The following is a 24,908-nucleotide window of genomic DNA, read 5'->3' on the forward strand; positions in this document are numbered from 1 at the left end:
TTGTGATTCGCAAGCGTGTGTGGCATTCACAGTTGACTCGGATGCTGTGTTGAGATGTCTGCGGAGGAAGTGAGCCATGCAGTGTGCGGGGCAAAACCACCGGAAGTTAGACCCTAAGTTCAGAGTACTGAGGAGGCTTTCTGAGAGCCACGACCCTCCCAGAGGGCTTCAGGAAGTTTCCCGGGCCCTTCATGGCTGTGTGGTCGGTCTGGCATGTGGTGGTGCCTGTTGTGGAGCCACGTGAGAATTGCACAGAGCTCTCCCGTGCTTTCTAAAAATAGGGCTGTGGTCAGTGCCAGTGGGATTTGGCATCCTGTCTTTTGGGAAGAGCTCAGAGGTGAGGATGCATTCCAAGAACAAATTTGTCATCAATGAAATGAGTTCTGTCTCCTCCAGGGGTGTCTAATGAGGGAAGTTTTGGGCTGAGTGGACTGGAGATTCCTCCACACTGATCCCGGATCTTCTTCCCTATCCTGAGGGAACGTGGGTGCATTCAGAAACCCTCTCTGCTGAGACTTCTGTTGTCTTGGGCTCTTCTTACCAAGGGCTCTCATGTGACCTCTGTTGGGTTGTCTGTCACTGGTGGAAGAGGCCCAGGGCACCATCTTCCAGGTTCTTAGGGGTGTTAGACACAGCTGGGCTTAGAGTCGCCAGACCTGGATTCAGCTTCTTAGCCCGAACCTCAACTTGATCCATTGTCGACGGTAGGTGGGTCACTTGTGCCCATGGTGGTCACCACCACACACTGACAGCATTGGTGACGTATCGTGTTGGCTCTCAGAGTGAGATGGATGGATGGAGTGTCTCATTTGGGCTCTGAGTTCTGTGGGGAAAAAAGGCTTTATTAAAATTCAGTCTTACCATCAGGAAGGACCAACCAAGACACGCAGGGCTGGCAGTGGCGTAGAGGGGCAGCAGAGAGAAGCGCTCCTGAGGGTGAGGACGACCCAGGAAATGCCCCTGGAGTGCTTCCCGGTGGAGGCTTTTTTGAAAAACAGCTCTGTTGAATATAACTTCTGCAATGTAAACTTTACCCACTTAAAACACACAACTTGATAGGTTTTTAACGCATTGACAGAGTTGTGTAGCCATCACCCAGTTTAGTTTTAGAACATTTCCATCACTGCTAAAGGCCTGTGCTTGCAGGGAGCCACTCCCGTTCCCTCCCGGCTCTGCCGCAGACCCGGGCTGCCTTCTGTCTCCGTAGATTGCCTATTCTAGACATTCCAGAAGGGTTTGGAAACTTGATTTTCTTTAAATCTGCAGTTTTCCTTTGGAAACTTTGTGAGCTCTGTATTTAGGGGAATGAAAAATAGATCGAATGAGTAGAGTCCAAAAAGGAAACGGAAACTGGGTCATATTTCATGTTAAATTTGTAAGATATCCAAAAATGGGGGGTGTTCAAGATAGAGTCTTCAGAAGACTCTGGGATGGACCTTTGAAATTCATCTGTTTCAGCCCCTCCCCCAGCTCAGGGGTCCTTTTTCCAGGACCTCAGAGAGGCTGTCCTCCAGGCCGTGCCTGGGATGGCTCCGACTGCTAGCGAGTCCCTCCTGGATCGGGCCACTGTCTGTCTCTGCAGGGTGTTCCGGGGATGCGCAGGAGAAAGTCCGATGCTTCTCCCTCGTGACTCACTTTCAGACCATGGAGCAGGTGTCTCCTGGTCCATCCTTCCTCCATTCTGTCTCCAAGGCCATCTTTGAGCATTGTTGGCCACTTTCTATCATATTTCTAGGACTGTCAGTGTTCTGGTTTTCCTCTTCTGAAAAACAAAACAAAATTCTTTTGGCATACCCTCTTGAATTTAATTTTAGTCTCCAGCTTGCCCACTGTGATGTTCCAGATGTCTCCTGACTGTGCCTTGATCTGACAGGAACCAGGATGAGTGGGACTCGGGTGGCCCAGCTTTTTGGCAGATGTATCCCCTAGATTCTTAACATGTGCTTCACCAAAGCCTCCATCGTTCTTCAGAGTAAACTTCAAAATGCTTCAGCATTCGTTAATCTTATGAAAGATTTGCTAACCTTTGAGCCTAACATCCGTGTTTATCCTCTAAGTATCATCTGTCATCAGAGAGAGATTTGGTCGTCTTCAGAGGGGACCAGGAGGCAGCATTAAGGGGTGGTCTGAACTATCAGTGTCAAGCCCAAGGATCAGTTCTGTTGGTTTTTCTGCATTTTGAACTTCTTCCCGTCCTTTCCTTGGGTTAAATGAAAAGTGCAACGATTTGGGGGTGAGTAGCTTGCATCTTAAGTTGTGACATTGTGCCTTCTTGGGAGCAGACCTTCTTCTCTCCTAGGGGATCTGGGAGCCCTGCTGTGGATGGAGAGGGGCAGAGGCAGGGTGGCTAGAGAGGGCTGGGGGATGATGATTTGTCTGCAGGTTTTCATGGGAATGGCACCTGCATTACATGCAAGTATCCTGCTCCTAATCACACTTCCCCTTAAGATTTATCATCAGCAGATGACTTTCCTTGAACAATTCTTTACTATGGTACCTACAAAGTGATGATTTTTCCCTGCTGCCTCCACATTTATCAGTTGGTAGCCGGCTGTAAGGAAGAGCCCTTCCTTCTTCCCCATTCACGCACGCACCCACGCACCTACCCTTCCATCTAGTCATCCATCCAGTCACCCACCCATCCATCTGTCCAACTGCCATCAGTATAGATTCACAGATTCCTATTTTATTCATCAGGTTATAATCCATTATCCTTATGTAATTTGATGCTCAAATTGTCCTAGATTTGGCCATTGAGATCCCTTCAAGCTGGCTCCAGTGACAATATGTATTTTAAATTAGTTTTTTTATACTAAATTGAACTTTAAATAGATGATTCTAAATAATAAGTCAAATTAGACAATTAGGATAACTCAGATTTTAGGGGGAAGTCGAGGTTCCTGGAGGAGTAGAAGGAGCTGAGAAGTGGTTTTTCGCTCCCTCGCTGGCTTGACTGACCTCTGCACTAGCAGAGAGTTTAGGGATCTGACCTCTGCCTTGTGGTCTTATCCTGGGATTCCTCTTCTGTCCGTGGAGGAATGCCAGCTGACATGGTCCATGCTGCAGTTAGGACCGGGCAGCAGCAAAGCCAGACTCATGCCTCCTGGACCTGAGATCAGAGCGCTGTTAGCAGAGTCCAGGGAGCATGACCTTCCAGAGCTGTGAATGGGCCGTGGAGGTGACCAGGTGGCTGCCGCAGGAGGTCTGGCTGGCAGCGAGGAGGAGACTAGGAAAACCGTCGCTTCCTTGGTTTGCAGAGCAGGAAGAATCACTGTTATTTCTCTTTGCTTTAGGTTGGCTCCCATCATCTCAGACTCCACAGAGGCCTGGAAGCCAATGCCCCTGCTTTCGACAGGTAGGGACTGTCTGACACCTTCCCTGGTTCTTAGGAGTCCTCCTCCCATCAGACCGTGCATGGGGGACCGGGTATGGCAGGAAGGGGAGGGCCCCAAGCCCTGAATCTAGATCTGCCTTCTGTGTTGATCCTTTATACAAGAAGGGAGTTTACAAAATGGGATTTTCATTTCTTCTCTGGTTTCCCTGAAGGTTAATTAATCCATGTTCAGGTAGCACTTTGCAATTACTTTATCTTATCATTCCTTCTTGCAGTAAAGTCTCATCCAATTGTCATAGTTAATAAGGAATAATCTAAATGATAGGATATTTGTAGCTGTTTGTTTTCATTTTTAAAAAAATATTTTTCCAGGTTTTAAAAAGTATAGAAAGGTATAAAGTGAAAGGTAAAAATACCCTAACTCCCAGTTCCCACTCTTAGAGATTTTACTATTAGTAGTTTTTTACGTATCATTCTAGAAAAAATTTTGTCATATATATATTTCGGTTTTTAAAACACAAATTGGATCATAACACACTGTTTTGCAGCTTGCTTAAGAAAAGCCATTGCTAAGCTGAATATTTGTACTTGAAATAGATAACAGCTTCTTAAATGATTTGCTCTTTTAATCTAAAGACTAATTTTTAAAATTACCTGAGCGAATATAATAAAACTTCTCAGAAGTGATTTTTCAGTGTCTTAATCATTGTACCTGAAGCTTTACTGGGACTTTAAATTTGCTTGTGTACTTTCTGTTGCGTATGACAGGTAACAGGAACCCAGCTGTGACCCCCTAATTAGCATGTTACAAATAATGGGCTTTATTGTAAACAGATGTGTAATTTTGTAAGGAGAATGCTATTGCTTTTTTCCAGAACACTATTAGTGTATCCTAAACGTTGTACATATGGAGGTCTTTTGGTTAACATCGATCTGTACTAAATGTTATTAGGAAACAGTAAACATACAACCAAAAATAAGATTCTGCCTGAAGCTGACCTGAGACAAGAGGAAAGGGTCATTCTGGACTTGTTTCAAAAACCCTCATACGTTTATGAGCTTTTTTGTAAAAACATGTATGTAATTTAAGCACATTTACATAGACTAAAGAATTTTTAGAGTCCTGGTTCTGCATGGCGGCTGTCATGTGTGTACCTGTGAGGTGTGTACACCTCTCTTTGCTCACAAGCACCCCAGAAGCTGCTTTGCCCCTGGGAAAACTTCTCTAAGTCTAGGGGTAAACTTAGGTGTCTTCTGAACATTGTGAAACAGCTTGCTGAAATAGTCTTTTACAGGCAGCTACTGTTTACACTTTTGGCTTACAGCGTGTCTGTTCTATAATGCTTTCTAACCGTGACATTTGACTACAAGTGTGTGCTCTCACATCCCCTTGGAAGGAGCCACCTGTTTTCTTATTAATTGCTAATCTTGCTCCTCTCATTTGGGAGGAGCACAGTCTTTGGGCAATACATCTCTCGAGTGACCTCAGTTGGGAGGGCCACCCTGAGAGCAGGGCTGCGGAGACCTAGAGGGCAGCAAGGTGTCCCCGGACTGGTGCACATGCTGTTTATGGATGCCCCTGAATCCTCCTCTCTGGGACATCGCCATACCCTCCAGAGACTTTCATCTTTTGATGGATTTGGTCCACAGTAAATCCCTTCTTTCCTACCCCCACAAAAAAAACCCTTACGTGGATAGTTTTTCTACCCACAGAACACGTGTCTTTCTGTCAGTGCTACATGGTGCACTCGTGTCTAGCTGTCTGTTGTCATTCTCTTATTTCCATGCTCTGGGTCTTAGGAGGGGTACTTGGAGCAGGCCTTTGGCTGCAGCTGCTTGACAGGATCCTGTCATCTCAGCGTGGTGACCAGTTTCGATGGGGGTGTTGAGCGTCATGAGGGCAGTGCCTAGGTGTCCCTCTGCAGGACGGTGCCCTTCTTTTCACGCTCTCTGCGGGCGAGGACGTCAGGCTGTGTAGAACCACAGGCCCCCCCCCGGAGATGAGAAAGACACTTCTAAGGGGAAATCTGGCTCCTCAATGTCACGAGAAACTCCAGTTTTCCAAGTAGCTTCCCATGACAGTAACAGCTGGGCAGAGGGAGTTAAGAAGTCCTAAGTGCAGAGTGAGCCGGGCCAGAAGTGAGTCTGCACTGCTGCTGCCCTCAGTGTGGACGCCAGGACTTTCCCCAGAATCTTTTAGTTTGTCGGTGATGAGTATGTTGTCTTATTTTTAGATTAAAGGGAAGGAAAGAAAAACCAGCTCCTGTGTGCCGAGCACTGTTCTCAACACATTCACTCATCCTTTTTAGTCTTCATCCCACTCCCTGCACAGGGAAGACTAGCGTTGTGTGCGGACAATGGAACCAGCTCAGAGGGGTGGATATTTGAGCAAGGGAGTTTGGGGTTGGTGACAGGGTAGAGGTTGTGAGTGATGAGTAATACTGTTCCTCTTCCAACCCTGGAGTTTGGAACCAGTTGAAAAGTAGGTGCAGGAATCAGACAGGTGGAGATCAGACGTCAGCCTTATTTCATAAGCTGCATTGTGGTGTGTGGCTTGGATGGGGAGCCACAACGGGCTTCCGCACATATCACCCTAACGTCAAAGTTACTCTCCCAGTGACCAGCAGACCTGGCAACTCAGGCTGCCCCGCCAGAGACAGAGCCCCACGTGTCGGCGCTCAGGCCACAGTGCACCTTCCCCACCACCCCAGAGCGAGCCCAGAAGGGCTGAGCCGCTCACGCTGCATCTCTTCTCGGCTGCCCAGGGCTGCCAGGCACGGTGCCAGCAGTGTCCCTGCATGTAGAGACAGGAGCCCCAGGAGGCACACCCAGCTGAGGCCAGCAGTCACAGGCGGACCTCAACTCAAATGACCACTTCAAATATGTGTTCTCCCTCCCTCACAGTGCTTTCCTTCAAAGTTAGTAAAATATGTGGTTTCTCTTGTTGGGCTAAAAATGGTTCTTTTGTAATCTTTTTAAATTCTGTTTATAAAAGAAACATGTCATTGTAGAAATTTGGAAAAGAGAAAAATGTTTAAAGAAGAAAAAATTTTAAATCACATAAAATCCCACCACTTTTGACATGGAGATGTGTTTCCTTCCAGTCTTTTTTCTATATTGAGGCATAAAGATCACACTATTAAATTACACTTTTACAAGTGATTTTTGCATTCTATCTTTTCCCTATGTTTTTTAAGCACTCCGTTAAATATTTCTAACATTGAAATTGTAAGGTTACTTTTAAAAAGCTGGTGATAGAGGATAAATATTGGAGTTTCTCCCTAATATTTCAACAAACGTATTTAAAAATAGGTTCTGGTGCAGGAATGTTTTCCTAACGCCTGCAGGCTTGGTTGTGCCTTCTCGTTGTGTTTCAACGGAATGAATTGTGGTACTTCACTGGGAAATTGGTGTCTGAGGTTGAGGGCTGTCTTATCAGTTGAGAAGGATGGGTAGGTACCAAGTGAGCTAAGGTTAATTTCAGAGATGTGCACATCGCATTTACAGGACTCTATTCATGAAAGGTCAGGTCACCTGTTCTAGATATCATAGTGGCCCTTATAGAAAGTCCAGCATGTCCATCGTCTGATATCAAGGTCGCGTAGAAGTCTCACGTTGATATGTTCGCTCCCAACAGTGGGATTTTGCGTGAGCAGTGATGGTGGCTAGGAGACACTGGTTTTCTCTATCTTGGGCTCATTTTTCCACACTTTGGGTCATGGGGAATGGCTCATCCTGGATCTCTGGTGCTGAGAAAATGTGGTCCCTTCTGTGTCCCTTGAGGGGTGGGACAGGGAGGTCAGTCTGGGTCCAGGTGCCGTGGGTCACTGCCCGCCCTACTGCCACTGCAGGCACATGGTGCTTCTGAAGGAGCAGTACGGGAAGCAGGTGGTCGTGAACTTGCTGGGAAGCAGAGGTGGAGAAGAGGTGCTGAACAGAGCCTTCAAGGTAATGCTGTCCCCTGCTGGCCTCTCCACACCTGGATTGGGAGGAGGGGGAAGAGGCGGGGTCCTGCTCAGATGGTGGGACCTTAATACAACCCAGCCCTCCTTACGTTTTTGGATGCTTCCATCCCCAGTGCTCCAGCCAGTGAACATGGAAGCACTACGTGATTTGGGCTCCTGATGCATTCAGTTTAATTGTTACAAGCTGATGGTTGGGAGAATTTGCTCAAATTCAAAACAAAGCGTCTCTGTCTCCAGCTGTGTTTTGCCCCTACTCCCCATCAGGGCGCTGAGGGCTTAGGAGAGCCAGGTCTTCACCATGCTCATCAAAGAGTTCCTTTTTAATCCAGTTCCTTTTTAATTCCCAGAAAGGGAAAAGGTGGCGCCCACCCCCTCCCCTCACACACGTTGACAATGACTTGCTGGGGAGCCCACGCCTCCCCTTTCCTCCCTGGCTCTGGCTCAGCTCTGGCCTGGCTCGTCGTGGGTGAGTTCCCACCTACACTGCAAGGCACGTGTGCCTCAGTTGCTCTGCAAAGCCCTGCTCGGGTCAAAGCAGGGTCTAACCTGGCTTCCTCCTGCTGACCAGGTGCCTTCAAATCTTCCGTCCTTATTTGGGTTGCCCCTGACAGCTGCTGCTGTGCCAGCAGCTCCTGGTGGGCTCCCATGGGCTCCTGTTCAGGAGAGTGTGAAGAGGGGTCTGGATCAGCCAGGAAGCAGCTGGAGCCCATGGCTGCATCCTGTCCACCTGCTCCCATGTGCATGCAGCCTCTTGCGTGAGACAATCCAGAAGGGGCCACACTGTCCTCGTTCCTCTCCCAGTCTCCATGTCCTCTGCTTAGTGGAGAAAACCCTTCCAGTTGAAGGTTTTTGGAGAGAGCTAGAAATCAGGCCTCACGCTGGCTGGGAGCACAGGCAGCAGCCACCCTGATCCCTGACCTCTGGCTGTCAGATGCTGAGTCCAGCTGGGGTGCTCATTTCCTTCTGCTTAGAAAAGCCACATTCTTGGAGTGGAGACTTTCTGGTTGCCAATTTTATTTGGCCAGACCTACTTTTCCTGTTTGGTTTGTTGCTATTAGCAACAAGCTCCAGAAGTATCTCCCCTCCCACCCGTCTTGGCAGCAGTGCTGGCTGCTTATTTTAAGGAAGAAGAGGGGAAAAACCAAGCAAAAAAAAAAAAGAAAGAAAACAGTCCTCACACCATCAGCTGATGGAAGTGTCCCCTGGCACTCAAGCGAGGGCCACTCTTGTGACTAGAGGGGCAGCAGGTGGCAGCTGTCCCTTGGCCCAGGTGGGGAGGGCAGGTTCCTTGGGCAGGTAGAGGAGGAGGCAGCACTCGAACTGAGACCTGGCTGATGGCCCTGGCAAGCATGTCCCTCAGCTGCAACAGCTTTGCCCAGACTGAAGTTTATGCACCCGCGGCCAGCCCGGGGCCGTGCTTACCAGTCCACGGCGGGACAAGGCACGTGCTCTGGAGCGTAAAGCACCCAGCCACTGGTCTTGCTCTTCAGCTCAGCCAACTTCTTTTTCACAGCAAGACTTTCTTGACAATGGCAGCTGAGCGCTGATTTACAGTGTTGTGGATGGTCATTTTGAGTCATGCCAGGCCGAATGACCTGAAGTCCCTCTAGTCCTTCAAAGTCTAAGAACCTCTGTCAGGCAGATCCTGCACTGATCTGACCTGAAGCCATGTGGCGTGGGTATGGGTGGTGGCCAGTTTATCCTTAGCACAAGACTGTCTGGTGAGAAAGCTGAGGTGTTGCTGGGCTGGGAACCCTCATGTTTGGAAGGGCAGCCTCCGCCAGCAGCATCCTGGCCCCATCAGCAGCCCCCTGCTCTGCTTCTCCATCTGTCCCCACTGTCACTCTGGTTCCTGGGCTGCACCACTGCCCCTGACCACCCATCTCCCCCATCCTGAAGTCTCACCAGGCTGTGTGCCCTGCCCGGAGGACGTCAGCCTGGAGACTCAGCTGCTTTAGAGCACACCCGGCAGAGGCTGTGCTGGTCAGGATGGGCCTGGTCACCAGGGCAACGGTGAGCTGGATTATGAGCTCCACAGTTGTGATGCCTTTTCCCTAAGGGCCCGTGGCACTTGGGCCACCTGAAGAGCAGAGCAATCCCTCTCCTCCGAGAGCCCTGCAGGAGTGTGATGTCCCCAGAGAGCGAAGAGCAGAACAATCCCTCTCCTCCGAGAGCCCTGCAGGAGTGTGATGTCCCCAGGGAGCCATACGTGCTCTGGCTTTCTTTACCCACAGGGGACTTTCTACTCTTTTGCAGGCAAGACACTTCTTGTGGTTTTGTCCCCCTGGGGCCTTTGTCCTGTGCTTCCCGTTCAGGGTCAGGACGGCCAATTGCCAGTGCACCGTAAGCTTTGGAGCTAGCCCACATGCTGTAGCGAGCAGCTGTGGTTAGCCACATGGCGCGCGCTTAGAGAGGAAGTTTGCAGTCACCGTCTTCCCTCCCCTGGTCCCCTCACCACCCTCCCCTTTCCCTTTTCAGAAGTTGCTCTGGGCTTCCTGCCACGCCAGCGACACGCCTATGATAAATTTTGACTTCCATCAGTTTGCCAAAGGTGGGAAGCTAGAGAAATTGGAGAACCTTCTGAGGCCTCAGTTAAAGTTGCACTGGGATGACTTTGACGTGTTCACGAAGGGCGAGCATGTAAGTCCACGGTGAGTCTTGTCTGGGTGCTTCGCCTTCCTGCTGGGCGGGTGACTGAGAGTGCCTTATCACAGAGAGTTTCTTCCCCGCTCCTTAGCCACACTGGTAGTTTCCTGCGTCGTGAGCTTGGTGATTCAGGAGTCCTGGGTTCCAGCCTTCAGCTCCCTTCCCGCAGTCAGAAACGTGCTTTTGCATTTTTGAGTAGAAGGCATGGTTTTCTAGCAAAAGAAATGTACTGATAGGGGGATTACATTAAAATGTGCAACTTGGATGACTGTGTAACTTATCATCCACCCTGTGACAAGCACTTATGAAAGTGAGGGGATACAGTTACTAATCATAGTGGGTCCCAAATTTCCCAGAAAGCCTGGGGACGGGGTCACTCTGCTCAGAGCTAAGGAAGAAAAGGAAGTCCAGCTTCCTCAAATCACACACAGTTGGTCCCATTATTTGCAGATTCCATACCTGTGAATGTGCCTCCTTGCTAAAGCGTACTCATAACCCCAAAAGTAATACCCACAGCTCTTTGGCAGTCATTCACAGACAAGCACAGAGCAGGAGAACATTTGAGTGCCCCAGTGCACATGTTCCCAGCTGAGGTCACACATGGTGATGCTCTGCCTTCTTTCAACTCTCATACCATAAACAAGTGTCCTTTTTGCTATTTGGTGCCATGTTTTTCATATTGTTGTGCTTTTTGTTGGTGATTTCACTGTTTATAATGGCCCCCAAGCATAGTGCTAAAGCACTGTGTAGCGTTTCTAAGCACAAGAAGGCAGTAGCGTGTCTTAGGGAGAAAACACATGTGTTAGATAAGCTTCATCCAGGCATGAGTTATGGTGCTATTGGCCAGGAGTTCAATGTTCATGAAGCAACAGTATATATTCAATAAGATGCCTTTAAACAGAAATGCACAAAGACAGGGTTATGTATTGATCAATTGATAACACTGTCATGACCAGTGGCTCGCAGGAACCTAACCCATATTTCCCCTAGGAGCAATTCACTATCTGCTAATTCAGTGTTCATGCAACTTTATAGAACTTAATTGCTGTAAATAATAAGGACCGGCTGTACTTGTAATGACCTGGATGTGCAGGCTGCTGAGAGTGTGTTCTGGGGTCTGCCTGCCAGCAGTTCTGGGGACCCATCAGGGTGAATACAGGAGGTCCTGGGGAGCTGCTAGGGAGGAGGTGAGGGGTTCTTTCTGGGAACGAGTTTCCTTGGGAGTTGACTGTCAGACACAGGCTACTGTGCTATAGCCACTGCTGTCTCAAAGACAACTTGTAACTGTTTACATTTCTTCTTGTCCTAAGTTTTCAGAAAGGCACTTTGCGAATGAACTGTCTCGACTGCCTGGACCGCACCAACACCGTGCAGTGCTTCATTGCGCTCGAGGTCTGTCCCTGCTGTGGCCTCTGTGCCATCTGCGTCAGGCCCTGTGCCTCCAGCCGGCAGGGTGGTTGAGCACCTCGAGCAGCAAGCTGAGGGTGGGGGAGGTGGGGCAGGGATGCACCAGGGCATCTGGACAGAGGTTCCCTTGGTGGCTGGTGTGCCCATGGCACCGTGTGCCTTTTCCTCTGTCACAAGCACACTTTTTGGCATGCATCCCAGACACAATGGCCCAAAGGGTGCATCTGCCCCTTGAGAAACATAGTCCTGTGTGATGATTATCACAACTACACCATCAGGCAAAGGCAGTGTGAGGCTGGGTGACGTGAGCTGGATTGAAGCCTGGGAGGCAGAGCTGCGTGTGTCACATGGCCCCGGCTGGCTGCTCGCCTCTCGTGACTCACTGCTGGGAGGAGGGGGGCAGGGTCAGCGCTGCCTGCTGTCCAGCCCTCTGGCAGTGGTGGCGGAGGTCAGGCGGAAGGGGTCAGAGGATGGCTGGGGAAGAGCCACTTTCTCTGCTGGGAGAACTTGTCCTCTGGAGGTGCACAGAGTGGCGAGTGGCCCACAGTCTGCTGAATAAGGAACTTACTAGCCTGGCACCTGGTGACGTTGCCCCTAGGCAACTGTAAAGGTCCTCCATGGGAGAAGCCCATGACAATTGTCCTTTACTTCTCCCCCAGGTCCTTCATCTGCAGCTCGAGAGCCTGGGGCTGAACTCAAAACCCATTGCTGACCGCTTTGTAGAGGCCTTCAAAGCCATGTGGTCTCTGAATGGGCACAGCCTGAGCAAGGTGTTCACGGGCAGCAGGGCCCTGGAAGGGAAGGCCAAGGTAGGGCCAGGCCGGGCGGGGAGGGGCGGGGGCCATGCGGCTCCCCCTCACGGCCTGTGGTCTGGGCTCGCTGCAGGTGGGGAAGCTGAAGGACGGGGCCCGGTCTGTATCTCGTACCATCCAGTCCAGCTTCTTCGACGGGGTAAAGCAGGAGGCCATCAAGCTGCTGCTGGTTGGGGACGTCTACAACGAGGAGTCAACAGACAAAGGAAGGATGCTCCTGGACAACACAGCCCTCCTGGGTAATGGGGCTCCCACGCTGCTTGCTGGGGTGTTTACTGCCCTCCAGTGGACACGTAGGTGGTGGCGGTGGGTGATGCCAACCGGCCCCACTCCCCCTGCCCCGTGTAATCCAAGGCGGCCTCTGTGCTCTGGGCTTCTGGCCTGCAGTCTCATGGTCTGACCAGTTGACCTAAGCAGCCTGCAGTTGTCACTGTGTTTCTGGGAGCCTGTGCTTTCTGGCCTAGAGTGGGAGCTTGCTCTTCTCTTATCCTGGCTTGGAATGTTTTTCCATGCCGAGAGGAGTGGAGACATCGAGACGGCGCTGCAAGAGTCAGTGTGAATTCTAGAAGTGTCATGTCTTCCTATGTGAACTCCAGAAACTCGTTCTCAGCTGCCTGGGCTCTGGGTCCGCTTGACAGGTGTATGTGGCCTGGGGAGCTTCCCGTGAGGTTGGCCTCCTGTTTCTGTTGTGGCTCCTGAGAGCTCTGCAGAAAGAGAGAAGGAGGCCACTGTCAGCTCCCGGGGGTGATGGCACCGCCTGCGCTCAGCAGCAAGACTATCGTGATTCCGTCAATAGCTAGAGGTTTCTGTGGGAGAATTTCAATGGCATCCTGTTCCCGGGAGCTGTCGACATTACAGGTCTGAAGGAAAAGGAGGAAAACCCAGCACTTTTCCTTGTAAGAGTATAAGTTTTTGTTTCAGAAACTCTTGGTGTTTTTTAAAAACTAGCCCATGTTTAAAATTGGCTCCATGGTCGTTTCTTGACTCGTTCCTCCATCACTGGGGGAATGGGGCTTCTCATGGCCGAGGTTTTCTGTAGTTTCTACCTGGGAAGAAAGCCAGCTTGGTGATTGCCCAGTGAAGCTCCTGGCACAGTAGGGGTCTTACTCAGTAGCCAGGCGGGTATGATTTAGAGTTGGGTGAAGTCACTAGTTTCAAAAATTCAACATAGGTTGGTTTTCTAGAGGGTGAGGCTGGTTCCGTGTAATGATTTTTTAAAGCCTTAAGTCTGAGGTGAAACAAAGAACACCTTCGTGTTCAGGCATGCAGGGTGGAAGGTGGAAAGTGCAAAATGGGTGTTTTGGTTGGTGAGACAGTTAAAATTGTGTGTGTGCACATGCGTGTGTGTGTGCGCACATGTGTGTGTATTTTAAATATGCCCAGTTGCAGTGTCCCTTGCAGTTTAAATTTCTGCACGTTGCTCTTCGATGGGCCTGTGGAGTGAACGCACGGGCGAGGTTTCCCCCGTCATGAGGTTCCCTGTGACCTGACATCACAGGCCTCTGTGGCTCTAGTTGAGGGCACGAGTGTGGAGGGGTGGCTTTCCGGTCCTGTGTTTTTGTGCCTTTATTGCAGAACTGCCACCGGGAAGTGTAGTGCTTATTGTGGTTTTTAGCCCTTTATCATCTTCCTGAGGAGCACTTTGGTCCACCTCTATTGCTCCGTCTTTCTCTGATAGCCAGCCCCTCCCATGTTTTTGGCGGATGCCTGAGGTTTGGGGCTGCAGGGACATGTGCCTTTCTGTGCCTCCTCACAGTGACTCCCAGGATCCTGAAAGCTATGACTGAGCGTCAGGCCGAATTCACGAAGTTCAGACGGATCCGCGTGGCCATGGGGACCTGGAACGTGAACGGAGGAAAGCAGTTCCGGAGCCACCTCCTCGGGACGGCGGAGCTCACAGACTGGCTGCTCGACTCACCCAGGCTCTCGGGAGCTGCGGAGCCCCAGGGTGAGGGCGGTCGCTTTGGTGGCGACAATATACAGATTTCATTTCACCTGACGTACCAGGCCTGGCCTCAGTAACAGCCACCGCCTGGAGGAGTTTGGTGTTTGTTGTTTTCAGTGCTGTGAATGTTTACAAAGCACCGTGGTCTGACATTCCAGAAACTGCCTAACAAATTAACCATCTGACTCCTTTTCTCTTCCAAGTGTTTGGAAGAGTCATCAGATGGTGACTCGTGCTTTCTGCATACGGCAATCTTGCAGTCGTAGGTTTTGATCAGATCCTTTTTGTCGTCAGGAGGCAGACGTGTCTTCTTGGGCTGTGTCCCTGCAAGGAGCTGGGCTGGAGCCACCGCGTGCTTAAAGTCACTGCCCACCAAGAGCATCTCTCACCCCTGGCTCTCCCCAAACCAACTCTGTCCATCCGCTCTAAGTAGTCTCAAAATAATTGGTGTGCTTTTTAAGAATAAAATAATCCCTAGTCTGGCACCTCACCTTTTGTCTTATATGGGGTACTTCAAAAAGTTCATGGAAAGATTTATAATTATCTTTTAATTCTGTTTTTCCATGAACTTTTTGAAGTACCCTCGTATCATGGCCTCAGAGCTCAGCATCTGATGAAGAAATGATTCTGTCCAGCAGCGTGTCCCCGGGGGCTCTGCTTTCCCTGCTCCCTTGGACTTGGGTCGAAGCCTGTGGTTGGGTTCTTTGCCTGTTGATGCGTGACTCGTGGCCCGTGGACATGCGGTGGACTGTGTTTGTGAGCACATTCTCCACAGGTGCCTGGCGGTGCCACAGCCCTGACCCCTTTTGCCACAGACACTGTCTGCATCCTCCTTTCTGCCTCAGGGCAGATGCAGGTCCACAGTTCAGGGTCACTGGGGCTCTCCGTGTCCATGATGCCTGTGCTGCTGTTGATGGTACATCCCGAAACCACTCCAAATGCCCCCAGAGCAGGCCCTGACAGTGCTGAGAACACGTCGTGCAGCCCTGGCTGCAGAGTCCCCTCAGCCTAAAGTGACTCCTCTCTGTGTGCCTGCGGGTGTGCGGGAGCTGGTGGTGATTCTACAGGGGGTGTTTATTGGGATAGACATTCATGGGCTCACCAGAACTCCCACTGGAAACCCACCAGGCTCAGGAGAAGGCAGGAGTTGTAGTTACTATTGCCAGTCAGATCAAACAGAGGGACAGGTACTGTTTTCTTAAAAAAAAAAAAAAAAAAAAAAAAAAAAAAAAACCAGAAGCTTTAAGCCGGTAAAGGTAGAAGTTCCACGTTGCCTATTTGGCCAACAGAGAAGGAAGCAGCGCCTGCCTGGCCTTTCACCAATGGAAGCTGGCTCCTTCCGGCTGGAGCCTGAGGAGGGATGTGTCACTTTCTGCTGCAGCTAGAACCACGTCTGGGCCTGATGGCTCAGGCCCCTGAGTGTCAGAGGATGTGACTAGAGAGATTAAGTGGATGGATGTAGGGATTGCATTCAAAGGGAACCAGGGAGTGGAGGAAGAGCTTTAAACCAGGCAGTTCTGTAACAGATTCCATTGAGCAGTTGCCAAGTAGCAATGGTGTCCACCTTAAGTTAGGCTGGATTTTCTCTTTTCTGATGACCAGATGATGGTCCCTTGGACAGGACCACGTCAGTCAGTCACTAACTGGGTAGTGCTGTGCTCCGCACTGTGAAGAGTACGTGGGAGGCACAAGCTAAAGCATGCAATGGTGTGGCCCCCAAGTCACTTAGGGTCTGGCTGGGGAGATTGGTCATCAGGAAGGACAAGGGAGTGACAGTTGTGTGGCCTTGTGACACACCAGGTAGGGCCAGGTATTTTACCCATGCTGTCTAATTTATGCTTCACAGCCACCTGGTGAGTGGTGGTTGCTGCTCCTTTTGCAGAGAAAGAAACAGAGGTTCAGAGAGGTTCATAACGTGCCCCAAGACGTAGCTGGAAAGGGCTGCGAATAGTGTGGGCAACAGTGGGAGCGAGAGGGAGGGTGGCTCCGGGTGGCTCTTCACCCGAGGGTTGAGTTGGGTGGACTTGGGCAGTGACAGTGTGGCTCAGAGAGGGAGATGGGGAACTCCATGATTCGGTGATGCAGGACTTGGTGGTTCTGATCTCTCGTCTCCTGCCTTGTTCCCCAGATGACAGCAGCCCGGCTGACATATTTGCCGTGGGGTTTGAAGAGATGGTGGAACTGAGTGCAGGGAATATTGTTAATGCCAGGTAAGGGCCTGGTGTGGTGGTGGGGTGGGGTGTCTTCCTGAACCAGGTGCCTGGCCTGGAGCCAGGCCTCTGAGGCTCTCCTGGAGCCAGCTGCTTGTGAACCAGGTAGCCCATGACCCTGGCTGTGTGGGTTTTTCTGATCAGGCTCCTTCCTGTACTCACACGTGGTCACTGCCCCGTTGTTCTTTCCCTGCTAATGAAGCAGAAGGAAGGGCTGACTATGGCTGTCCTTTCTATGAGGTGCCTCGGCTGGCCGGGCCATGTGTTGAGTCTGATTCACGCCACTGCAGGGAGCCAGTGTGTGTGAGCCTGGGGCACCACAGGGGCAGGGCGGGGCAGGGCTCGGGGTGGCCGAGTCATGTTTCCTGGGGAGAGGTGAGAAAGCGCAAGTGCAGGGAGTGGGACTGCTCTCTACACCAGGACGAAGGAAGGAATCGAACCACTGGATTAACATTTGATATAAAGTCAACTGGACATTTTTCCTCCATAAACTGGCCCAGCTTTATTTCAAGGAACTTTCTGAAAAAATAAATAAAACAGACTCTATGGAGCTCTTACAAAAAGGTCCTTTGCTGGGTTTCAGGGGATAAGATGGGGCTACTGTGATGTGTAAGACACAACCAAAAATACTCATACACGGTCCTCGGGAGGAATGGAAGCTCAGCACTAATGCTGGGTGCAGACAATGTGGACGCAGTTCTGTAAAGAGAATAAACCGAGGGCTGGAGGAGCTGGCAGGTGGGAGCCGCTCTTCCAGCTGTGAACAGCAGCCTCCTTTCCTTTTCTTTCCCAGCACCACCAACAGGAAGATGTGGGGTGAGCAGCTGCAGAAAGCCATCTCACGCTCTCATAGGTACATTCTCTTGACCTCGGCACAGCTGGTGGGCGTCTGTCTTTATATCTTTGTGCGTCCGTACCATGTCCCGTTCATCAGGTAAGAACATTTAGTTTTTAAGAATCCGGGGAACAGGGGGTTGTTATTCTTTGTGTTTTGTTCTGTGACTTCCTCCCCTCCTCCCCTCCTGCCGCAGGAATCAGGACTTGCCATGATTCTAGATAAACATAGCGGAACCCCAAGGAAATGCTAAGCTGAACAGAATATTGTCTGGCAATTAAAAAGCCACAATGGGAAACTTCTAACTCAGGAAGCTGAACTCTCTTAGAAACTGTTCCATGATCGTCACCACCCAAGCTCAGTTCTGTGCAAGGAAAGGGGTTCCTTGCTGGAATTTTACAGGCAGGAAACCTCTGACCAAGAGCTGAGTAACCCATCAGGGAATGCAAGTTCTTTGTTTCTTTGTGAAAGAATTCTGAGTAGAATCTGTGGGTCTCTACCACAGTCAGCCCATTATTGTTTCTCCAAGGTGACAGCTTTGTGTGTATCAGAAAGGGGAAACCTTAGGAACTGCATTTCCTTTTAGGAAAGGAGTGTGTGTTAAGATAGTGGAGGAGCTCACCTTTTCCCACAACTTTCTGATAGCTTCACATTGCTGGCTGGCCTTGTTCGTGGCACCAGAATTTCCTGCAGCCTTTCCAATTGCTGATGGCAGGCATTAGGCTGGTCTTCCTCCTAAGCAAGGAGGTTACACCTGGTCGAGCTCCTCCGCGTGTTGACATACCCACAGGCGTACCCCTTGGCAGCGTGTGGACAGCTAGACTGCTCTGTGTTCATAGTCCTCTTCTGTGACTTGCGGGAAAAAAAGTTCAAATCCATGTCCCTTGGATTGTGTTACTAGGCAGTCGGGCGGTGTCCCAAGTTAATGGGTAAAGGTTAGCAAAGGGTAGGGTAAGGGCGGGGTTGGGGTAAAGGTTAGAAGGGAAGGGAGCCATGTTAAGGAGTTCCACATTCCCCAGACCTGGCCTGAGGTCTCCACGCCTGTGTCCTCGGCCTCCCCCTGCTTTTCCCCGCTTGTGTAGCGCGCAGCCCTCTGGCGGGTTACCTCTTCACCCGTCTACCGGGAGCAGGTGCACTAGCAGGCCTCGGTCTGTGGCGTAGTCATGGAAATGTTACAAAATTGCCTGCTGGTGCACCTGCTCCCCAGTAGACCGGTGAAGGTGACAACTTGCCAGGGGGCTGCACTACCCAGTTAGCTCAGTTGTTAGAGCACTGCCTTGTAACACCAAGGCCAAGGGTTCGGATCCCTGTACTGGCCAGCCACCAAAAATAAATAAAATAAAATAAAAATTGCTGTAGTCCGTGGTTCTGTGGACCTACAGGCTCATTGTTATGCATTGTAAGTTGGCATTGCATAAAAGTCAGTCTGAGGCCACCTACCAGCCTAGTTCCTAGTTCTTAAAACATCTTGATGCCTGGAGGGTAGCTCCTGCGCTTTGCATGAGAGCTAGAGAGAGGGGAGGGAAGGGACGGAAGAGAGGGGAGTAATGATGTTCCTGCTGCCCCTGCTGACATGGGACACGGGCAGAAGCAGGGGCTGCTGTGTCTCTGGCTTCTGGGGTGCTTGTTGAGAGTACAAAGCACCTGGGAGCCAGGCTATGGAGACGATGCTCCATAGCCTACAAGGCAGCCGTCACCAGCGAGGGGAGGTGGCCTCCTGCCTGGTGTCAGCGGTGGTCACGTTGGTTGCCGTGCTGCTGGGCCGCTGAAGATGTGGTGAATTCTGAGCTGATGGCTTTGGAGTTCTCACAGCAAGTGCTGCCGGCTCTTCTCTAGCAAAACAGCTTGATGCTTGTCCTTCGGGGCCTCTAAGAAGCCCACAGAATGTGCGCATCCTTGTGTTCCAGGGACGTGGCCATCGACACCGTGAAGACGGGCATGGGGGGAAAGGCGGGGAACAAGGGCGCCGTCGGCATCCGCTTCCAGTTCCACGGCACCAGCTTCTGCTTCATCTGCAGCCACCTGACGGCTGGGCAGTCCCAGGTGAAGGAAAGGAACGAGGACTACAAGGAGATCACCCAGAAGCTCTGTTTCCCAACGGTGAGCGGCCGCAGCAGCCTCCCTGCTCGGCTCAGCCCCAGCGTGGCTTTTTGAGCTGCTGTTATGAGCCAGGCACTGGGGACACAACCACAGGGAGGGTCCCTGCCCATAGGGCCCAGCACTGGGGAGGCGGAGACAGTGGTGTCGTTCCATGACCGGGGTTGGTGTGTTAGAGGTCCACCCGGGGAGGCCAGCCTGCAGCGCTCAGTCCCCCTCCTGTGCCTGCACGTTTCCTGAATGCCCTGTGCACCCTAGGTGTTCTGATGGGCATTTTCCTATTCCCTCATTCAAGTGACAGATTGGAGAAAGAAAACCAACATGTTTATTTTTTGTCCAGGTGGTGAAGAACATTTAAATCAAAACAGTATAAGTCTCCATTTTCTTGAGATTCACAGTCTTCACACAGAGATCTCTTGAGGCTCACATAAGAACACCCTTTTCCACAGTCAACGCGTCAGGACTAAGGAGCCTGGGTCCTCCCATCTGTCCTCGATTGCCAATAATACCCATCATGCTGCCCTCTGGTGGCGGTCTGGAGGTTTTTCATTCTGCAGCCAGAGGCTTTCCTTTTCACATTCAGATTTTAATGTTCTTCCTGTGCAAGGACGATGCCCCCCACCCCGTGCCTTCAGCCTGGTACTCACGGGCCCCACCTGTTCCCTGGAGTGAGCATACGCTCCAGCTGTTCTTGCCGCAGGTGCTTCAGTGTCTGAGAGTTGGCTGTTTGGTCGCAGAGCTCTTCCCTGGGAGAACAGAGCCCTTAAAACTGATATCCTGTCTACTGGGCTGCACAGTACCCAAAGCAAAAACTCCTTAGTTCTCATTAATAAGTGCCATAATCTTTGTTGTAGTTTTTATTTCTTGAGTTAAAGAAGAAACAAATAAATGAGTTGGGAAATTTTCAGTTAACTTTGTAGTAAAAAAAATAAGTCCAACCCTTCTCACTTAAAAAGTGCTATTTTGTAATAGTGAACTTGGGATATATTCCAAATAATTAAGGTGTTTATGATATAGCCCTTTGTTTTCAACAGAAATATTGAGAGTACCTATAAATTAGTACTCTACACTGGTGGTGTCCAATACAGTAGCCACAAACCACAAGTAGCTATTTAAATTAAGTTAAAGAAAACAAAAAATTCCTCACTAGCACTAGCCACATTGAAAATGCTGAGTGGCTCCCACACTGGACAGTGCAGAGAGAGAATGTTTCCATTGCTGCAGAAAGTTCCGTTGGACAGTCAGTCATTTTATTTGGTTGTGATCGTTTTAATCTGTCCAGGTTACTGTTGTGCGGTGGGGGCAGTGGGAATGCCACCCAGTGTAGGAGAACAGGAGCAGATTTAGGAGTCAGGCAAATCTAAGTTCAAATCCCATCTTGATCATGCACCAAGGGTGTAATCTTCAGGAATTTGCTTTGTTTCTGTTTTTTGTTTTTTAAACTAAAAGAGAGCCAACAGTTGTAGCAATAAAACAACCAAGTGCAGTGACTTGATTTAATAAAATCGTGTTAAAAGTTGCTGCTATGAATATTCTTAGCTATAAAAATTTACCCTTGTTTTAGCCTGTTGCGTTCAATACTTATGATGTAATGCAGTTGATGTTGTGGTAATCTAACACTCCAAAAAAAGAAAAATATATGGGGAATCTCTAAATAGTATACTTCACTGACTTGTTTACATGTGCTATAAAAAAAGCATACTTCTCCCTCTAAAAGAAAAATTAATAAAAAAGAATTTTATTGCCAAAAAGTCATAATAATAAAGTAATAAAAGAGAGCCGATAGGATCTGCTTTGCAGGGCCATTGTGAGGACTGTGCACCTGGAACAGCCCAGCCTGGAAGACAGTAGATTTGATGCAGCGCCGCTGCTGTCGTTGTTGGGATTCCTGAGGGTCCTGATTCTCTGGCAGGAGAGAGAGACAGATAGAGGGCGGGGATCCCCAGAGCCGTCTAGGGCTGAGCTGGGGACCAGGGGCCGTGGGATTGGGATCGGGATCGCAATCGGCAGAGTAAATGCTGCCAGTCTGCCTTCCCCAGTTAGAGTTGCAGCTTGCCCCACACCACGCACAAACACTACTACTTAAAACAAGAGTAAGCCATGTAAAAATTCTTCAATAGGTTTATGGGATTAGTGCAAAGTGAGATGCTCTAGTAGCAAACTTTTTTTTTTAAGTAACTTTTTAAGAGAAATGCTTCTGCCTGCCCCCTGTCTGGTAAGCATGCTTTGTTCCTCTCCTGCCTTCCCTGTGACATGCACTAGAATGATGCTGATTTTCTTTACAACTTAGGGAAGAAATGTTTTTTCTCACGATTATGTGTTTTGGTGTGGCGATTTCAACTACCGCATTGATCTTACTTACGAAGAAGTCTTCTATTTTGTTAAACGCCAAGACTGGAAGAAACTTCTGGAATTTGATCAGCTACAGCTACAGAAATCAAGTGGAAAAGTAAGTTGCACTTTTAGGATTTTTTTTTTAACAGCTGCTCCAGTGTGGAATGACATCTACTGCATGTCTACATGAGTGTACAGCAAACCGAGTTCCATGAGTGGAATTTAACAGTGTTTCTGATATTGTAGGAAACACGTGGGGCATGTGACATTACAGAAACAGGAGCATCTGTTCACACACACACGTCCTGTCTCTCCTTAACCAGGGTCTGGCTGGCCACATCTGGGATCTGTGTGTCTTCTATGGCTGGAGGGCCATCTCTGAGGAAGGCACACCTGGAGGCTGTAAGCCGGCTGTAGGTGCTAACAGCAACCAGGTGTCTCTGCCAGGCCGAGAGCGTGCGCCCCCACATTCGGAGGGGCATTTGTGACTTTACTGTCAGACACACTGAGACCTCAGTTCCTCTGTCTCACCAGTGAGTAGGTGGCTGCATTCAGCCTGAGTGTCAACGGCCTCTGAGTGGCCCCGGTGTCAGCATCCGAGCACATCGTTATGAGGCTGAGTGCTGATGTACACAAGGCCACGTCCACCAAACCAGCCCAACTCCTCGTACAAGACTTTTTAGGGACTGTTTTAATAAGCCACTGACTGACTCTTTGGACTCTGCTTAAAATACTTAATTTTGGCAATAAATCTATTTCTTGGCAAAAACACAAATCATAACTAACTAATATATTTTACACACCAATTTGTACACATAATCCTCAAGACTGCCCTACACATTAGGTGTTATACTCGTTTTATAGACAAAGAAAACTGGGGACAAAGTCACATAATGTATCCAAGGTCACTGAGCCAGGACACAGAACCATGATTCAGTCCAGGACTGTCAGATTACAGAGCTCATGTGTTCCCCCTACACAACCCGTGGGCAGGTTTTCAGTGGCTCTGCAGGCCGTGGCATAGAGAGGAAAGACCACGCTGGGATATGTCTTCAGTTTTTCAAGGTCTCACCAGCCAGCGTCCAGGTCACCTGGGTTTATGTCCTCCAGCTGATACTGGTGGCTTCTGTCAGTGCCTGTCGGCTTCCTGGCAGGACGGGCTGAGAGGAAGGAAGTGCATCTGAATTCCATTTACCTTTTGAACACCTCCCCAGCACAGGTGGTCCTTTCTTCCTCCTGCCAGTCTCCTCGCGCCCTCCCACTGGCCCTCTGAGAGGCCATGTGCACATCTGTCCCGGCCGGTCCACAGCTGGACATGCAGCGGAGGGCTCGCTTCCACTCTGTGCCTCCATGTACCCCATTCACTTAGTTAACACGTTGATCAAGGCCTTGCTAGTTGGGGGCTGGGCATTGTAGCAGGCCTGGGACAGCAGCAGCAAGCATACCTGGTCCCTGCCTTGTGCCTTCACTGTCCCCTGGGGGCCACGCGAGGACGTGGCTAGCACGGACACTGGAAGATACAAGGTGGTGTGTCTGGCAACGGGAGGAGTAGAAGATCACACTGTTTTGCTAATTAAGAGACACATGTTTAGTTATAGACACTTGCAAATATAAAGTTACTCTTTAAGAATCAAGCACTCTGGAATGTGCCTTTGTATGTTTCATTTTTTCATATAACATACAGGATCTTGGAGAAGTAAGGTGGTCTTGTGACTTCTTTTTCTCCCAATAGATTTTTAAAGACTTTCACGAAGGAACCATTAATTTTGGGCCCACCTACAAATATGACGTTGGCTCTGCCGCCTACGATACAAGTGACAAGTGCCGCACGCCGGCCTGGACGGACAGGGTGCTGTGGTGGAGGAAGAAGCACGCTTCCGATAAAACAGGTGAGGGGCGACGTGCACGGCTGAGAGCTGGTGGCGGGTGGGTGACCGTCACCATCGGGAAAAATTGTCACATCTCTTCAGCCCAGTGCTCTGCTATAGAAATCACAATTTTCTTGGTGTATTAGTCTGTTTTTGTTGCTTATAACAAGATACCTGAAACTGGGTGATTTGTAAAGAAAAATGATGTTATTGCTTACAGTTTCTGAGGCTGGAAGTCCGAAATCCATCTGGTGGTGGTGACAGTGACCCAGGGGTCTCACATTGCAAGATGGTGGAAGCTGAGAGAGCAGACAGAGAGAGAGAGAGAGAGACAGACTCTCCTCTTTTAAAGCCCTCAGAACCACGCCCCTGACCACCATTTTTAATCAATTCACTAGGGCACGGTCCTACAATCCAACCACCTCTTCAAGGCTCCACCTCTCAGTTACCATAATAGGATTTCCCACCCTCTTAACAGTCACAGTGGGCCAAGTTTCTAGTACATAAAACTTAGGAGACAATTCAAGCCTCAGTGAGTTTTGGGGGACATAATTTAGTCCACTACACTTGGCAACCGAAAATGACACACAAGTCATTGCAGATGTTAACCCTTAAGCTCCAGAGTTTGTGCTCTGGGGCCCTCCCCCGCGGGCCTCTTTCTGAGACCATGACCTGCAGGTGATCTGCTCCTGCTCTCCACCCTGCCTCATGGCTGTCCCCTGCACACCCCACCTCTGTCAGTTTGTTCTGGGCGGGGAAAGAGGATCGAAGGATCACGATGCCTCTCCCTCCCCACACTCTCTCGCTCCCTCCTGCACTTTATCCAGCCCATTTTGTTCAAACTGAACATGAGCAAGACACAGTAAAAATAAAAATTGTTTTGTATTAATTAGTTGTCAAGTATGATCTGAGTAATTTTTGATGCCCTGCTAGGAAGCGAAGTTTATAATAAGATTAGCACACCTGTAAACTAGTACATGAACAATGATTACACATTTTGGGAGAGATGCCTGGTGAGATTTCAAAGTCAGGAAACTGCATCTGCGGCTAGAAAAGATGAGTTTTCCTTCAGATAAGTTCATGAGCATTTGCACAGCCGCAGGGCACTGTGAGGCGGGGCCCAGAATGGACCCTGTGTTCTGAGCCTCCCCGTCGATTTCTGTACAAATTGCTGCAGACTCACTGTAATTCCTGGGGCCCTGGGGGCAGAAACCCAGCAGCAGCAAAGTGTGTGTCCCAGACCCGCTGTCGGTACACTGGGGAGGGTTGGAGGCAGTCACGTTCATTACTGTTTTGGGTAAACTGTGAGTGAGGAATTTTTTTTTACTTCAGGCCCCAAAGCAACCAAAGCCCAGTTTCAAGCTCAAGGAGGTAAAGTGAATGAGCATGAGACACGAGGTAGCTGTGACACGGATCTCTGCTGTGGGTTTCCTAACCACGTTCATGTGTATTGAC

General features: G+C 49.8%; 1 protein-coding gene across 5 annotated transcripts in view; it reads left to right on the forward strand.

Moving 5' to 3' along the window:
- The window catches only part of SYNJ2 (synaptojanin 2), an 83,127-nt gene that overhangs the window by 41,503 nt on the left and 16,716 nt on the right, over positions 1 to 24,908 (forward strand). For all 5 annotated transcript variants that reach the window (XM_063098432.1, XM_063098433.1, XM_063098436.1 and 2 more), the window contains 12 exons: positions 3,294 to 3,355; positions 7,186 to 7,282; positions 9,778 to 9,950; positions 11,256 to 11,337; positions 12,012 to 12,161; positions 12,238 to 12,403; positions 13,921 to 14,112; positions 16,238 to 16,319; positions 17,113 to 17,253; positions 19,062 to 19,254; positions 21,542 to 21,700; positions 23,318 to 23,474. In XM_063098432.1, the coding sequence (XP_062954502.1) occupies positions 3,294 to 3,355; positions 7,186 to 7,282; positions 9,778 to 9,950; positions 11,256 to 11,337; positions 12,012 to 12,161; positions 12,238 to 12,403; positions 13,921 to 14,112; positions 16,238 to 16,319; positions 17,113 to 17,253; positions 19,062 to 19,254; positions 21,542 to 21,700; positions 23,318 to 23,474 (1,654 nt within the window). The remainder of the gene's footprint in view (positions 1 to 3,293; positions 3,356 to 7,185; positions 7,283 to 9,777; positions 9,951 to 11,255; positions 11,338 to 12,011; positions 12,162 to 12,237; positions 12,404 to 13,920; positions 14,113 to 16,237; positions 16,320 to 17,112; positions 17,254 to 19,061; positions 19,255 to 21,541; positions 21,701 to 23,317; positions 23,475 to 24,908) is intronic.

The sequence above is a fragment of the Cynocephalus volans genome, chromosome 5 (genome assembly GCF_027409185.1).
Source record: "Cynocephalus volans isolate mCynVol1 chromosome 5, mCynVol1.pri, whole genome shotgun sequence".
In the NCBI taxonomy this organism is placed as follows: Eukaryota; Metazoa; Chordata; class Mammalia; order Dermoptera; family Cynocephalidae; genus Cynocephalus; species Cynocephalus volans.